The sequence below is a fragment of the Pleurodeles waltl genome, chromosome 11 (assembly GCF_031143425.1).
Source record: "Pleurodeles waltl isolate 20211129_DDA chromosome 11, aPleWal1.hap1.20221129, whole genome shotgun sequence".
NCBI lineage: Eukaryota > Metazoa > Chordata > Amphibia > Caudata > Salamandridae > Pleurodeles > Pleurodeles waltl.
Window position 1 is genome coordinate 525,881,625 of NC_090450.1, and position 15,464 is coordinate 525,897,088.

At 45.5% G+C, this 15,464-nt stretch overlaps 1 protein-coding gene across 4 annotated transcripts in view; it reads right to left on the reverse strand.

The window, feature by feature from the left end:
- The window catches only part of U2SURP (U2 snRNP associated SURP domain containing), a 478,698-nt gene that overhangs the window by 202,354 nt on the left and 260,880 nt on the right, over positions 1-15,464 (reverse strand). For all 4 annotated transcript variants that reach the window (XM_069213906.1, XM_069213907.1, XM_069213910.1 and 1 more), the window contains one exon: positions 14,815-14,937. In XM_069213906.1, the coding sequence (XP_069070007.1) occupies positions 14,815-14,937 (123 nt within the window). The remainder of the gene's footprint in view (positions 1-14,814; positions 14,938-15,464) is intronic.

A 15,464-nucleotide genomic window follows, 5' to 3' on the forward strand; every position in this document is an offset into this window, starting at 1 on the left:
GGTAAGGAGGTTGCTGGTTTGCATTAACTTTGGAGGTTATGTGGGAACTCAATTTTTTTAACCAATTTTATGCCCTTTCAGACAAGAAAACATTGGTGAACAAATAGCATCCCAATCTGACCACTGGTATTCTTTTTCTCCCACCAGTGTTATGGATCATATATCTTGCACATAATTCCCATTGTGTGTATTTTCATTTCTACGCAGCTTGGGATGGGAGTGAGCGATATTAATGGGATGGGGGAAACTCTGCTCAAGAGTTTTCTTACCTATGGCCGACAATGTTCTCTTATGTTGTGCAACATCATCTGCCTTTATATATAAATAAATGTATCTGCATGCACATGCTAGTTAATATTGAAGTGCCACTGTATCCTGGCACTACTCAAAACTCTCTGGCTTTATCCAGTCTTGCAATCTTGATATCTAGATTGAAAATGTTTTGTTGTATTTTGTTAATATGATATACACCCACCCTATTCCCAATACTGTGAGTATGGTTGGTGGAGAAATCTCAACCTCCAGCACCTTATTCAGGTACTTAACTGGTTCTGTGCAGAGGATGTAATGGTTACGCCCTGGGCACCCAGCCCAGAGGAAGTGCTAGGGCACCCCCCCAAGTCAGGGATGGAAGGGGAAGCCCTTCCCCTTCCACCCCGACCTCCCCCACTCCCCCTGTGACGTCAGCGCGCGGGCTGATTGTCACAATGCCTCCTTTGCATTTCTCTTCTGATCACGTGGAGGAGGCAGAGAGGATTCAAAGGGAAGGAAATGTATTTCCTTCCCTTTGAAGTCTCTCCAAGCGTTTCAAAAGACTGATTGCTTGCAATCCGGCTTTTGAAACGCCCACTAGACACCAGGGATTTTTTTTAAATTGTCATAAGGGAGCGACCCCTTGGGCAAGGGTCGCTCCCAGGGGGGACATTTTTTTGGAAGGCGTTTTCTGCCCTCCCCCCCCCTTGGGGGCAGAAACCTCTAGGCACCAGGGATAAAAAAAATCTATTTATTTTACACCATTTCTGCCCCCCCTGGCGCCAGGGCACATTTTTTTTTTGTGTTTTTTTTTTTGTTCGTTTATTTTAGAGATGGGGAGCGACCCATTAGGCAAGGGTAGCTCCCCTGGGAGGCAAATTGTATTTAGACCATTTCTGCCCCGCTTGGGGGCAGATTGGCTGATTTTAGGTCAATCTGCTACCAAGGGGGCAGAAACCACTAGGCACCAGGGATTTGTTTTTTGGTGCCAATGTCACGCAGGGGAGCGACCCCGTAGCCAACGGTCGCTCCGGGGGGGGGGGGGCTAAATACATTTATTTTAGGCCATTTCTGCCCCCTCCCCCCCCCAGGGCCGGCTGAGCTAGAGGCCAAAATCCAGAGGTAGGCACTTTGCAAAAAACACCTCTATTTTCTGTGAAAAAATGTGATGTGTCCACGTTGTGGTTTGGGCCATTTCCTTTCGTGGGTGCTAGGACTACCCACACAAGTGAGGTACCATTTTTATCGAGAGACTTGGGGGAACGCTGGGTGGAAGGACATTTGTGGCTCCTCTCAGATTCCAGAACTTTCTGTCACCGAAATGAGAGGAAAAAGTGTTTTTTGGGCCAAATTTTGATGTTTGCAAAGGATTCTGGGTAACAGAACCTGGTCAGAGCCCCACAAGCCACCCCATCTTGGAATCCCCTGGGTTTCTAGTTTTCAAAAATGCGCTGGTTTGCTAGGTGTCCCCAGGTGCCGGCTGAGCTAGAGGCCAAAATCCACAGGTAGGCACTGTTTTCTATGAAAAAATGTGATATGTCCACGTTGTGTTTTTTTTTTTTCATTAACTTTATTTCGGTAAGTAAAAACAAACCATTAAAGTACAATACACAACAAAAAGAAAGGGGGCTTCTAAAAGCAAGGGGGTACTAAAAAAATAAGGTAAAAGCACAGTTAAAAGGGACAAGACAAGTTTTAAAAAACAAACAAAAAATAAGCAGTCAAATAAACATCACTTAATATAATGAAAGGCTGTACTCAATAATGAGAATAGTTCCATGAATCAACACTGGTTAAAAATATAATACACCAATATCTATATACTATGGAGCAATCATACACCCAATTTGATAAATATAAATAAATAAGTCTAAAAATTAATTCCCCACTCTTGTTCCTTACAATTGCTAATCTCAGATGTCAGAATAATACAAAAATGTTCCCCTTTTTTTTCCCCATTAAAAAAAACTGTCTGGGTGGATGATTTTCGTTTTAAAATTCTCACGACATAAAATAAAGGATCAGTTCCATAGGACTATAAATAATCCATAATGAACCAAACCAAGGTCTATGTCCTGTACAACAAAAACTGCAATCATACATCCAAGTTAAATAAATATACATAGATAAAACTAAACAATAACTACACAGTTTTGACCCTTAAACTTGCTAATCTCAACCGCCAGATAGACTCAAGAAATCTTGCCACTGGTAGAGCTATCTGGACGGACGGGTCGCATTTTAAAATTCTCTCAGCGTGGAGACAGGATCTAACTCCTAATTGTTTGCAAAGCGGGATGAGCCAAAGTGCTCTTTGTTTGTGATATGCTTGACAGTGGAAGAAAACGTGTGAAACAGTTTCTTCACTTTTACAACCCATCGGGCAACCTTTAGATCTATTAGTTGAACTGGACCATTTGTACGTAAGGCAGCACAGGGGGAGAGACCCAATCCTAAACCTAATAAAGAGGGCACGAGCAAATGGAGATAACTTTGCATCCAAAAAGGGCTCAAATTCGTAATGACATTTAACAAGTAAAAAATTGTCGGACATAGACAATGGAATAGAACTAGCAAATTGTCCAACCTGAACATTATGCCAATAAGCATCCTTTAACAGCTGTGCAGCATTTTTAGGAATAGAAATAGGATCATGCCAATAGGAACCTAAGCCAAGACGAGAAAAGGATTGTTCAACGAAAACACACCATTTAGATTTAATACTAAAATCACGGCCCACCACATTGAGGAGGCCACACCGAAAAGGGGTTAGGGCATCTGTTGTCCATAGCCGAATCCAAAACAGCAGGGGCCTTAAGGCAGCTATCTGTGAGATTGAAAAAAGATTTAGGTCCACGTGAATGGGCAAAGATGGGGTACTCAATGGAACCTTTAGCATCATTTTTAGAAACTGATTTTCCGCCCTAGCCAGATTCGCCAGATTACAATGGCCCCAAAGTTCAGCTCCATATGAGGCGGCCCCCCTAGCTTGAGCTTTGTATATTTCCAGTGCAGGAGATATTGCAAATTTCGGGGAACTAGAGGCAAATCTGACAATTCCCCCCGCCCTCTGCTTCAGGCATAATAAAGATTTATGGCGCTGGGCATGCCAAAGATGTGAATCTTCCACTTTAATACCTAGATAATCAAAGGTACCCACCCTTTCCAAGGGGACATCATTTAAGTATACAGGCCTCTTAATTCTTTTTCTAATATCTCCAAAAAACATGTATTTTGTATTTGCTGAATTAATTGATAACCCATGGTCAGTGCAAAACTCCAGGAATCTGGAGAGCAACCTAGAAAGGCCCATAGCAGTACGTGATAACAATAGGGTATCATCTGCAAACAGAAGACAGGGAATCTTCTGCCCGCCCAGGCTAGGGGCATCACTTTGACAGTCTAAGAGATATGGCAAACAGGCATTAATAAACAAAAGAAATAAGGTAGGCGCCAAGAGACCGCCTTGCCTCACGCCCCGTGCAGTTGGAAAAGCAGGAGTCAGATCACCAATAGCACCCCAGCGGACTTTAGCACAATTATCAGAATAAAGATCCTTGATAATATTAATCATGGAACCCGGAACACCGGTGGTACTAAGGACCTCCCAAAGCTTGGCACGCGGGACCAGGTCAAACGCAGACTTCAAATCAACAAAGGCCACAAATAAGTGGCCTTTGTATGAATCTACGGTCTTCCACTTGATGGTGGTAAATCGGAAGATCTGATCGATAGTGCTGATCTTGTCCCTAAATCCTGCCTGAAGATGGCTTAAGACCTGATTTTTCATTATCCATTGTTTTAATCTAGTTAGCAACTGGTACGAAAAAAAATTCTTCAAGTTGTCTAATAGACTAATAGGCCTATAATTCCTGGGGGAGCTCGTCTCCTTTTTTATGAACGGGGACAATAATCGCCATCTTCCACAAGAGCGGATAGGATCGAGATGCCATGGCAGTGTTTGATACCCTGTTGATATATCGGGTCCACACAGCTAGGTCTGATTTGTACAGATCCGAGGGAATACCATCTTGGCCAGGGGCCCTACCAGATCTTTGAGGGCAAATTGCCATCTCTGTTTCTTTTAGGGTGAAGGGCGGCATTTCAGGCTGGCACAGTGCGTAATCTGTGGAAGTATCATAAAGCTCCAGCCGAGAGCCATACAGTTCACGAAAATAAGAGAACCAGGTTCCTGGGTCGATATGACATTCGGTAGTGGATGACAGGCCTGGGTCGCTGCGCGAAACCAAAGTCCAAAAGACCTTGGCGTCGCGAGAGCTAGCAGCCTCCGCCAGACACTCCCATAAATGCTCCTCATATTTGAGTTTTGATAGAGTGAGAGTAGACACATAGTTCTTTCTCGCATGTGTAATGTCATCCCGGTTCTTTGTCTTTAAGGCTTCAGATAGAAGATGCTTTTCCACCCGGCACTCTTTGTCAAACCATTTGCACCTAGGAGCAGAAGATTTTGTTTGGGATTTGGAAGGTTTAATGAAAAGCTCCTCAAGTTCCGCAAAAAAACCCACATGGGCGGACAAAATTTCTGAAGGAGATAACGCAATGGGGTCCTCAAAAAGTTGGTGACGGGTCATCATAATGCCAAGCTTATGGTTCAGTAAGTTAGATTTCAAAAATGAAGGCCACTTTACCGCAAGCTTATTAGTGGAAAGTTTCAACAGATCACTTCGGCCAACCAAAACAGCGGGTAGATCAAACAAGGCTACGTTATATGCAATTTGCAGGGGGGCATGGTCGCTAGTGCGAGGAAGACCCACCTCTACATTAGTTATGAGATGCCAAACTCGCAAACCCAAGATGACGTAATCCAAACAACTATTATAATTACCTCTGAAAAAAGTGGGCCTAGCATGGTTATCATTTGGAAATCGGCCATTTCCAAAACGGAGGCCGTAGGTAAGTGCAAGGTCCATTATCTGAGACACCCTAGGGGAAGGAATGAGTGGCGTAGGGTGAAATTGAAGTGGGGGAATGTTCCACACTACGTCCTCATCCTGAGTGGACTCAGCAAAGGCTGAGCCAAATTCAATTTGGGCGTTAAGATCACCAGCAATAATGACTCAATATTTAGAATGGAATTCTGAAAGAACATTATGCAAGCGATGAATGGTGTCAGACTGTTGGTTAAGGGAGCCTGGACGGTTATAGATATTAATACACAGCACAGGGGTACTAGACCTAGGCTGTATTACTATGGCTAAAATATCACAAGAATCAACAGCAATTTCCTTGACCCGAACCATCTCAGACATCTTGACCCAGTTGTGTTTTGGGCCAATTCCTGTCGCGGGCGCTAGGCTCACCCACACAAGTGAGGTATCATTTTTATCGGGAGACTTGGGGGAACGCTGAAGGAAATTTGTGGCTCCTCTCAGATTCCAGAACTTTCTGTCACCGAAATGTGAGGAAAATTTGTTTTTTTAGCCAAAGTTTGAGGTTTGCAAAGGATTCTGGGTAACAGAACCTGGTCAGAGCCTCACAAGTCACCCCATCTTGGATTCCCCTAGGTCTCTAGTTTTCAAAAATGCACAGGTTTGGCAGGTTTCCCTAGGTGCCGGCTGAGCTAGAGGCCAAAATCTACAGGTAGGCACTTTGCAAAAAACACCTCTGTTTTCTTTCAAAAAATGTGATGTGTCCACGTTGCGTTTTGGGGCGCTTACGGTCACGGGCGCTAGGCCTACCCACACAAGTGAGGTATCATTTTTATCGGGAGACTTGGGGGAACATAGATTAGCTAAACAAGTGTTATTGCCCCTTGTCTTTCTCTACATTTTTCCTTCCAAATATTAGAGTGTGTGTAAAAAAGGCATCTATTTGAGAAATGCCCTGTAATTCACATGCTAGTATGGTCACCCCGGAATTCAGAGATGTGCAAATAACCACTGCTCCTCAACACCTTATCTTGTGCCCATTTTGGAAATACATAGGTTTTCTTGATAGCTATTTTTCACTCTTTATATTTCAGCAAATGAATTGCTGTATACCCGGTATAGAATGAAAACGCACTGCAGGGTGCAGCTCATTTATTGGCTCTGGGTACCTAGGGTTCTTGATGAACCTACAAGCCCTATATATCCCCGCAACCAGAGGAGTCCAGCAGACGTAACGGTATATTGCTTTCGAAAATCTGACATTGCAGGAAAAAGTTAGAGTAAAACGTAGAGAACAATTGATGTTTTTTTCACCTCAATTTCAATATTTTTCATTTTCAGTTGTTATTTTCTGTAGGAAAACCTTGTAGGATCTACACAAATGACCCCTAGCTGAATTCAGAATTTTGTCTACTTTTCAGAAATGTTTAGGTTTCTGGGATCCAGCATTGATTTCACGCCCATTTCTGTCACTGACTGGAAGGAGGCTGAACGCACAAAAAAATTCAAAATTGGGTATGTCCCAATAAAATGCCAAATTTGTTTTGAATAATTGGGTTTTCTGATTCAAGTCTGCCTGTTCCTGAAAGCTGGGAAGCTGGTGAGTTTAGCACCGCAAACCCTTTGTTGATGCCATTTTCAGGGAAAAAAACCACAAGCCTTCTTCTGCAGCCCCTTTTTCCCATGTTTTTGAAAAAAAAAAAACATTTTCTCTGTATTTTGGCTCATTTCTTGGCCTCCTTCTGGGGAACCCACAATGTCTGGGTACCTCTAGAATCCCTAAGATGTTGGAAAAAAAGGATGCAAATTTGGCGTGGGTAGCTTATGTGAACAAAAAGTTATGAGGGCCTAAGCGCGAACTTCCCCAAATAGCCAAAAAAAGGCTCGGCACAGGAGGGGGGGAAAAGGCCTGGCAGCGAAGGGGTTAAAATACCTCACTCTAAAGTTCCTTCATAGTGGGGCATAACCACATAGATTGCCACCTGCCCATACATTCAAAGAAACAGGGCTGAGCTTACCTTTCCAGTTTTCTCAGTTTAGTCTGGCTGTGATACACTATCTGCAACAACTTTATCTGAACTAGTCTGAAGCATGCATATAATGCATTCTCCCAATAGGAGCTTTCAAATTCTCCCAGGTCTGCTGCCAATTTAGCCCTCAGTTTACAAAGGTCTCGAGGGGTATCCTTCACCAGTGTTCTGTAAGTCATGAAGACTGCTTTTCGCCCCAGATGTTCACAGACAAGCCTATGCTACAAAAGAAAGTTATCAGGTATTTCATCAACTCTTATCTCAATCCGGAGATTTTTCTCGAGCAGTGCCCCTGTGCACCATCAGGTGGCATAGGTCGGCTCCATATCTGGTGCAATGAGCGCCAGATATGACATCGCAGGACCTATATAGACCCCGCCAATGAGCGCTGACGTCAGTTTCTTTTCCCAACTTTCCACACCAGAAGCGCCGAGATTATGAAGAACACTGACCACTGGTGCATCACAAATAGGGCACTGAAAGGAAGTTCCAGTCCCTAGAAATCAGTTTGCAGAGCGGGGAAGAGGGGTGGGTCGGTAAGGAATCTGCAACTAGATGTTGTCTCTACCAGATAAGGTGTTACCGAAGGTAAGTAACTTGTTCATGTGATAGAGACTTCCAGTTGCAGATTTCTTACCTTAGAATAAATACTCAAGCAATACCGTCCCCGGAGGTGGCTCTGCGACCCAAGATTGTAATAGGAAGTCATGCAGGACCGAACAGGCAAAGTACCCAGTTCCTCTGGACCGGACTTTCCAGGCAGTAGTGTTTGATGAATGTGTGCAGTGATACCCACGTTGCTGTCTGGAGATATCCAGGACTGGAACGCCACTTGTTAACGTAGTGGTTGAATCTGTCGCTTTGGTTGAGTGAGCGTGCAAACCATCCGGGGGTTGCTTTTTAGCCAATGCATAGCACATTTAAATGCAGAGAACATCCCATCTAGGGATGGTTCTCTTCTACACCGCCCGACCTTTCTTCGCACCCACATTCCCAAAGAATTGATCATCCACCCGGAACTCTTTTGTACGATCACAGTAGAACGCCAATGCTCTTTTTGGATCCAGGTGGTGGAGTCTCTCCTCTTCCTTAAGAGGATGCAGGAGTGCATACAAAACAGGCAAGGTGATGGATTGGCCTACATGAAAGAGCGTGACCACTTCTGGCAAAAAGAAAGCCCGAGTGCAAAGCTTTGTTAGGATACATGGAAAGGTAGGGTGGATTAGATGACAATACCCTGTGGGCAGATGTAATGGCCACAAGTAAGGCTGTTTTTAATGTTAGAATCCTGAGCGGACAATTGTGAAGAGGCTTGAAGGGAGGGCACACGTGAAAACTGTCAGAATCAAGTGCAAATCCCATTGGAACATGATGAATGCTGATGGAGGAAACGTGGGTAAGACAATTAAGGAATTTACCAACTAAAGGAGACTTAAAGAAAGTTGGACAGGTATTCTCAGAAATGCAGATATAGCAGACAAATAACATCTGAGGGTGCCCAAAGCAGAGCCCTGCCGGGCCAAGGAAGCATAAAGACATCAGAAAGAGGGGTAGAAAGGGGGCGTCAGACTGTCTGTGCACCATGCCACAAATGTGTTCCATCGACAGGCGCATACTGTTTTGGTGGATGGATGTCTGGCTGCCAAGATAACGTTACAGACTTCGGGCGGGAGGTCAAAAGCCGCTGCTCAATGTCCACGCAACAAGGTGGCGACTAGACAGGTTCGGGTGGAGAACTCTTCCCTGCAACTGCAACAGAAGATCCTCCCGAAGAGGCAGTCTGACTGGAGGATCAATGGCCATGCTCAATAGCTCAGGATACCAGACTCTTTGTGCCCAGTCCCGAGCCACAAGGATTACTTGGGCCCCATGCTCTTGAGCGGACAGGAGGGCTGAGCTCCACTCAAGGCGAAAAGCAAACTTGGAAACTCCAACACGCAAAACTGCCGACATTGTGTGTTCTCTGCAGAGGCAAACAGATCTAACAAAGGCTCTACCCACTGCTCAAAGAGACCTTCCAACACCTCTGGATGGAGACACCATTCGTGATCGACCATGCACTGTCGGCTGAGTTTGACCGCTCTGGTGTTCACAAAGCCCACCAGGTGTAGAGCCACCAGAGAAATGCCGTGATGTTACAGCTATGTCCAGAGCCTACTGAAAAAGGGCCCACAACCCCACTCCGGCCTGTTTGTTGCAGTACCAGATGGTGGTGGTGGTATCTGTTAACACCTGCACTACTTTCCCACTGAGAGAGGGAAGGAATGCTTTCAATGCCAGTCTGATCACCCTGAACTCCAAAAGACTAATGTGGAGCCCAGACTCCGCCAGAGACCTCCACCGCTCCGATGAGGCTGTCACATCCCAGGAGTGATGAATCTGCCACTACTGACTGGATTAATTTCGGGAAGGGAGCAGGATCTGCCTCTGACCCAATTGTGGTTCAAGAGCCACCACTGCAGATCTTGTGCAGTTTCCTCCGAGATCTGGACCATGTTGGAGAGATTTCCCTGATGTTTTGCCTACTGGAACTTCAGGTCCCACTGCGAGCCCACATATGTCATCTGGCATGTGTCACCAGCAGGAGGCCATGATGCTAAGAAGCCTCAGAGCCATTCTCACCAAAATCCAGGATGGAGGCTGAAACACTGGTATCATAACCTGAATATCCTGGACTCGCTGCTCGGGAGGATAAGCCAGAAACTGCACCGTGTCCAGAACAGCTCCAATAAAATCTGAGTATCTGAGAAGAAGTCAGGTGTGACTTAGACACGTTTATAGTGAACCCCAGTGAATGGAGGAGGTCTGTCGTAGTCTAGAGGTGGGAGACAGCCTGCCTTCAACAGCCAGGCATCGAGATTCGGGAAGACTGAAAACCCTGATATGCACAGATGAGCTGTTACCACTGCCATCACGTTGGTGAACACCAGAGGGGTGCTGGTAAGGCGAAAGGGGAGAACGGTGAACAGAAAATGTTTGTGGCCTACTGTGTTTTGTAAGTAACATCAGAGGGCAGGCAGGACGGGAATATGGAAATAAGCATCCTGCAAGTCCAGCGCTACCAACCAGTCTCTTGCGTCCAGAGCAGAAAGAACCTTAGACAGAGTGAGCATTTTAAACTTCTTGAGGAAGAGATTGAGGGACCAAAGGTCTAGGACAGGTAGGATGCCCATGCCCTTTTTGGGCCCCAGAAAGTAGCGGGAATGATGAAAACAACCTACTTATGGCACAGGGACTCACTCTAAGGCTCCACTGGTCAAAAGAGCCGTAAACCCCTTGAAGCGAAGTGCCACATGATCCTCCGTCATCTGCTCGTAGGATGGTGGTATGAAAGGAGTAGTAGGCGTTGAAGGGGAGGGAGAAGCCCCTTCGGATTATTTGCAAAACCCATCTGTCCAATGTGCTGGACTGCCAGCAGGGCAGGTGATGGCAAATCCTGCCTCCAACTGGCCCCTGATGGGGAAGGGGGGGTATGGGGCGTGGCCTTGCCAGACCACTGGCTCCCTGATCCAGTAGGACAATCGATTCCACGTCTCTGGCCACGCAGAGGCTGGGCAGCATGCGCAGCATGGTGCCTGGAGAGGAACAGATGTGGGTGGGTGCCCCTTCAGTCACTACAAAAAGAGACAAAAAGCAGTGAGGGCAAGGGGAAGTTACAAGGCCCAATGACCTTTCTGTAATCCAGGACTCATTAAAGTGCTCCAGCGCAGAGTCTGCTAATATCCGAAGAGACGGGTGCCATCAAGCAGGATGTCCCTAAGAGTGGATTGGACATACCCCGAAAAGCCAGACGTCCTCAACCAGGTGTGGCGCCTCAAGACCACTGTTGATGCAACCAATCTTCCTAGTGAGTCGGTCATATCTAGTCCACATCATATCATGAACTTCGCTGCGTCTCTCCCGTCAGCAACAGCTTGGGAGAGAATGGTCCGGTCATCCCCCAGAACCTGTGGCAGCACCTGAGCGACCGTGTCTCAAAGTATGGGTGTAAAAGCCCAAAAAGGCATGCAGTGTTCAGTAACTGCAATGGCAGGCTGGAGGAAGGAACCATCTTCCCAAACTGATCCAGCCTCTTGAATTCCCTATCCGGGGGTGCAGAAGAGAATGCGCCTGGAGATGCGGAGGCTTGGATAACCAAGTTCTCAGGGGTCGGGTGTTGCGTCAGACACACTGGGTCATTCGGAGCAGGTCTTTGGCAGCGGGTGATAGTCCTGTTCACAGGAGCCCCTGTGCTGGGCTTGGAGCAGGTCCCCAGTAGGACATCAGTGAGGGTTTCATCAAAGGGCAAAAGGGGTTCAGAAGTGCAAACTCCAGGTTGAAGCATCTCTGTCAGGAGGTTAGTAGTGACTGCCATTGAAGGCAGCTCAAGGCCCAGGATCTCGGCCGCTCTTCTCACCACCATGGAGTAGGATGTTCCCTCCTGCTTCGGTGGAGAGGTAAGCATACCAGTGTAAAGGGAAGTGTCCAGACCACTGGCCTCATCCTGGTTCATCCGGCAGTCCATTGGATCTCACAGCTGGTATTCCAGAGGGTCCAGAGACCCCTTCCAATCTTCAAAGTACCCCAACCCAAGAGAAGAAGGGTCAGGATCCGACCTCGAGAGTAAACTACCTGTCGAAGTCGATCCAGCAGGTTCTGATCTAGAAACAGATCCATGGGTGCCCTCTGGAGCTGAGGCCGAAGCCGCCAGCACGGAATCCGAGGGGACCCCTGCCAACACCGCAGGGCCTGAAGACGCTCCGGCGGACGGCCTAAATATGTGGCCCATGGCCTCATAAAACTCACGGAGTTGGGCAGTGGTCACTCCGGCTCCTTGAAACTCTGGGAGATGTGGAGCTGACTCAGACGCAGGTTCTGAGAATGGAGGTCTGGAATGACTATGCTCCTTTTCCCTCCTCTAGTTGGCCGAACGGAAAGGGTGAAGTCGAAAGAACGATTTTTCTTCTTGTGCCTCGACTTACCCGACCATCCAGAGGACTTGGAGTGGGACAATGAAGAATGGGGGCTCAGCGACCATTCTCGGGACCTTACTCTCGACCGAGATCAAGAGTGACATGGAGCTGAGTGCGGGACAAACAGAGCTTAAGGGACCACTTCCTCAAAGCTTTCGGATTCATGGCCCAGCACTTAGAACACGACTTCAGGTCGTGGTCGCACTACAGACACCACAAGCACACGAGGTGCGGATCCATCATGAACATAGCCCCATGACAGGACCATCAGGGCTTGAATCCAGTCTTATGTGACAACATATCAAAACACCAGGAGTGTCAACACTCAAAAAATCTCAACAAAAAGTTGAAAAAAGACCAGTCAAAAAGTGACAGAGGTAGCTCTTCTTCGGATCTGCGATGGCAGGTGCAGGAAAAAAAAGAACTGACGTCAGCACACCAGGGTGGCACCTATATAGGTCCTGTGATGTCATGTCCGGTGCGCACAGTGTCGCTGACAGACGCAGAGCCGACCAGTGCCACCTGACGGCACGCAGGGGTACTGCTCGAGAAAAATCTCCGGATCCAGACTGAAGCCTGGGGGATATTCTAAAGTAAGGAACCTGCAAGTAGAACTCTATCAGATATTGTACCCAAGACATATCTACAAAGTGATGCCTTCTGTATCCCATCCCTAAAAGCCTTTCTGCTTACTCATTCACTGAGTGGGTGGCTCAAGGCAGTCTGCCTTACCATACCTTTTTCCTGGAAACTATTCTCCACATTTTGATCATGGTGGTGTGCTGTAGTAGGTGCTAGTGCTACTTGCTGTTGCAAACCACCTAAGGTATCCAGCTCCCCATTATTGTGTCTGTCTATCCTAAATGATGGTGCCTGCTGGGATGTAAAGGCCCAGTGATTTTTCACTACCAGATGGGTTGTCCAATTGTATTTTTGCAAGTCTGGCAATGGAATGCCTTCATCGTAGAGTCCTCTTGTTAACTTATTTAAAGTGATACAGCGCTGGGGGGTACCTCACAGCAGCACCTGTACTGCCGTAATTAGTCTTTGGAAGAGACCATGTGTCAGACAGCATAGCGCATTGGGTATAAGAATCTGGAAGCACTAGCAAAAGCACTAGTAACAAGAGGAGGGGCAGTGACCAACAAGGTTGCACATCCTTTTGAAAATCTGGCAAATTCCTGTATAATTAATTGCATTTAAGTCATCCAAATTTCTCCTAACACATCCCATGTACATAAGCAAATCACATACAATATTAAAACGTAGGACAGAAGACTACCTAGACCCATTCTTAGAGGGGCTATAACACTGATTTGCTCCAGTTAATACTGAATCCATAATATCGTCCAAAAGTCTGGAGATTGAGAGGTGCCAATTTATAGCAGCCTCTGGGTCTGCTACTTAAAGTAGATTATCATCTGCATATAATTATATTCTTTTATTCCAGTCGGAGTTTCATCAGCAAGTAATGGAATCCTGTTGTGTTACGTTTTTCATGACAAATGTTTTTAACCGGAGTCCACTATTACTTTTCACTGTAGAACAAGCATACAGGTGTTGAACCCAGTACAGGAATTGTGGACCAAAGCCCATCCATTTCAGGAGTGCTATTATATATGGAGTCATTCAACAGAGTCAAACACTTTTAAGGCATCAGGACATTGAGCATCCTTTGCTAGTGAATTAGCAGAATCATGGCTGTGCGCAGGTTTTATAGAAGGGAACCTGCTCCCTGGCTGCTTTATACATCTAAATGATCCATGTCCCATATCAACTGAGTATATGCTTAAACTCGGAAGGTAGACCATTCAGTCTAGCACATTACTACTTCTTATCTGGATGATTGCCTATTAACTAGTACTTTGAAAGTAAATTCCAATTAGTTAATTTCCAGAGTAGATAGTTACTGGGTTTGTAGATCCATCTCAAATTTGAGAAGGTCAGTGGCCTCCCAATCACACTCCACTTCCCTTTGGACCCAGTGAAGCAGAGTTACGTCGTCTTGGCACCCTATAAAGTCTTGCGCAATCTCATCTCCTTCCATCTAATTGGGCCACTCCATTATATCCTCTTTCAGTGGAAGCACACAATTTCTGCCAAATCGAATTCTAGCCACAAGGGAAACAAGCGGGAGAAGCCAAATTCTCTCTCAGTAGCGTTTCTGAAAGTTCCTTTTTTTTTTTTTTAACTGATCATGGAAGCACTGGCGAAAGGTGCACTGTCAATCCAAGCCTGAAAAGGAGATTACCCTTTAGCTGCCACTTAGAAAAAGAGCTTCAGAAAACAGTGTGGGGGAAAGAAAGGCACAGTTGATTACAAATACGAAAATGCACTGGTGTAAACAGATCTTTTAAATGTTAATCCTTAAACGAGAGAAGGCGGAAATATTTTCGGGAGGGTACCACTTACTACATGTACATGATCACAACATCATGTACATAATCGCAACACCCTGAAAATCGGGCATAGCACAAGCACTGCCAAATCGATAGAGTGCCCCTGGAATAAGCAGTCACATTTTCATATTTCAATGGAGGTTCTTAAGAATGTAAAAACAAGTATTGTGTAAAAGAGGAAAACTAACAATGGAAGAAAAAAAAGAAAAAAAAAAGAGTAAGCCCTTTCCATCCTAAATAATTTTACATAAACCTCTGACAAGCTTTACTGGAAAATAACCTCTTCATTTACCTCTGATTCTTTAACATCGACAACGTTAACAAGACCCAAGAAAATATTTTGCAATTTTATCAGGAAAGGTTCGGGGTAAATGGTCCAGTCTTCCCAGGCTCTAAAACAAGCCATCACTCGTTGCTTAAAAAAAAAAAAAAAAAAAAAAAAACAACAACAAATTATTAACTGCTTAACTGAACAATTCAAATGTGAACACAAAAAACACTGCAAATTAAATACAACATTACACAGTTTTCTTAAGAAAAATTAGTACAACAGATTATAGGGGACAGCAGCAAAGACTAAAACACAAACAGGTGCAATGTTTCGGTATTTTATTGGTGATTCAACTCAAGATGTGTTTCAAGCACAAACATGCCCAATGAAGAGGAAAGAGCTTAAAAGCTGCTAAAATCTATCTGTTGCACTTGTGCAACCCTTAGAAATGCCCAAAGGCATTTAATTAATAATCCCAGTAGAGCTGAATTTGGATTCCATTAGAATAATGGGCAGAACGGATATGAAGCAGGGGCCCCACAAACTCATTCCTGGAATGGAGTCTTTGCTCCTGTCACTTTTTGGGGTGATTTCGGCTACCTATTCAGAAAGGTCCTCATGGATCCTGGTAACTCACCTACATGGGGAATTCTCAAAGTAATCTACAGTCA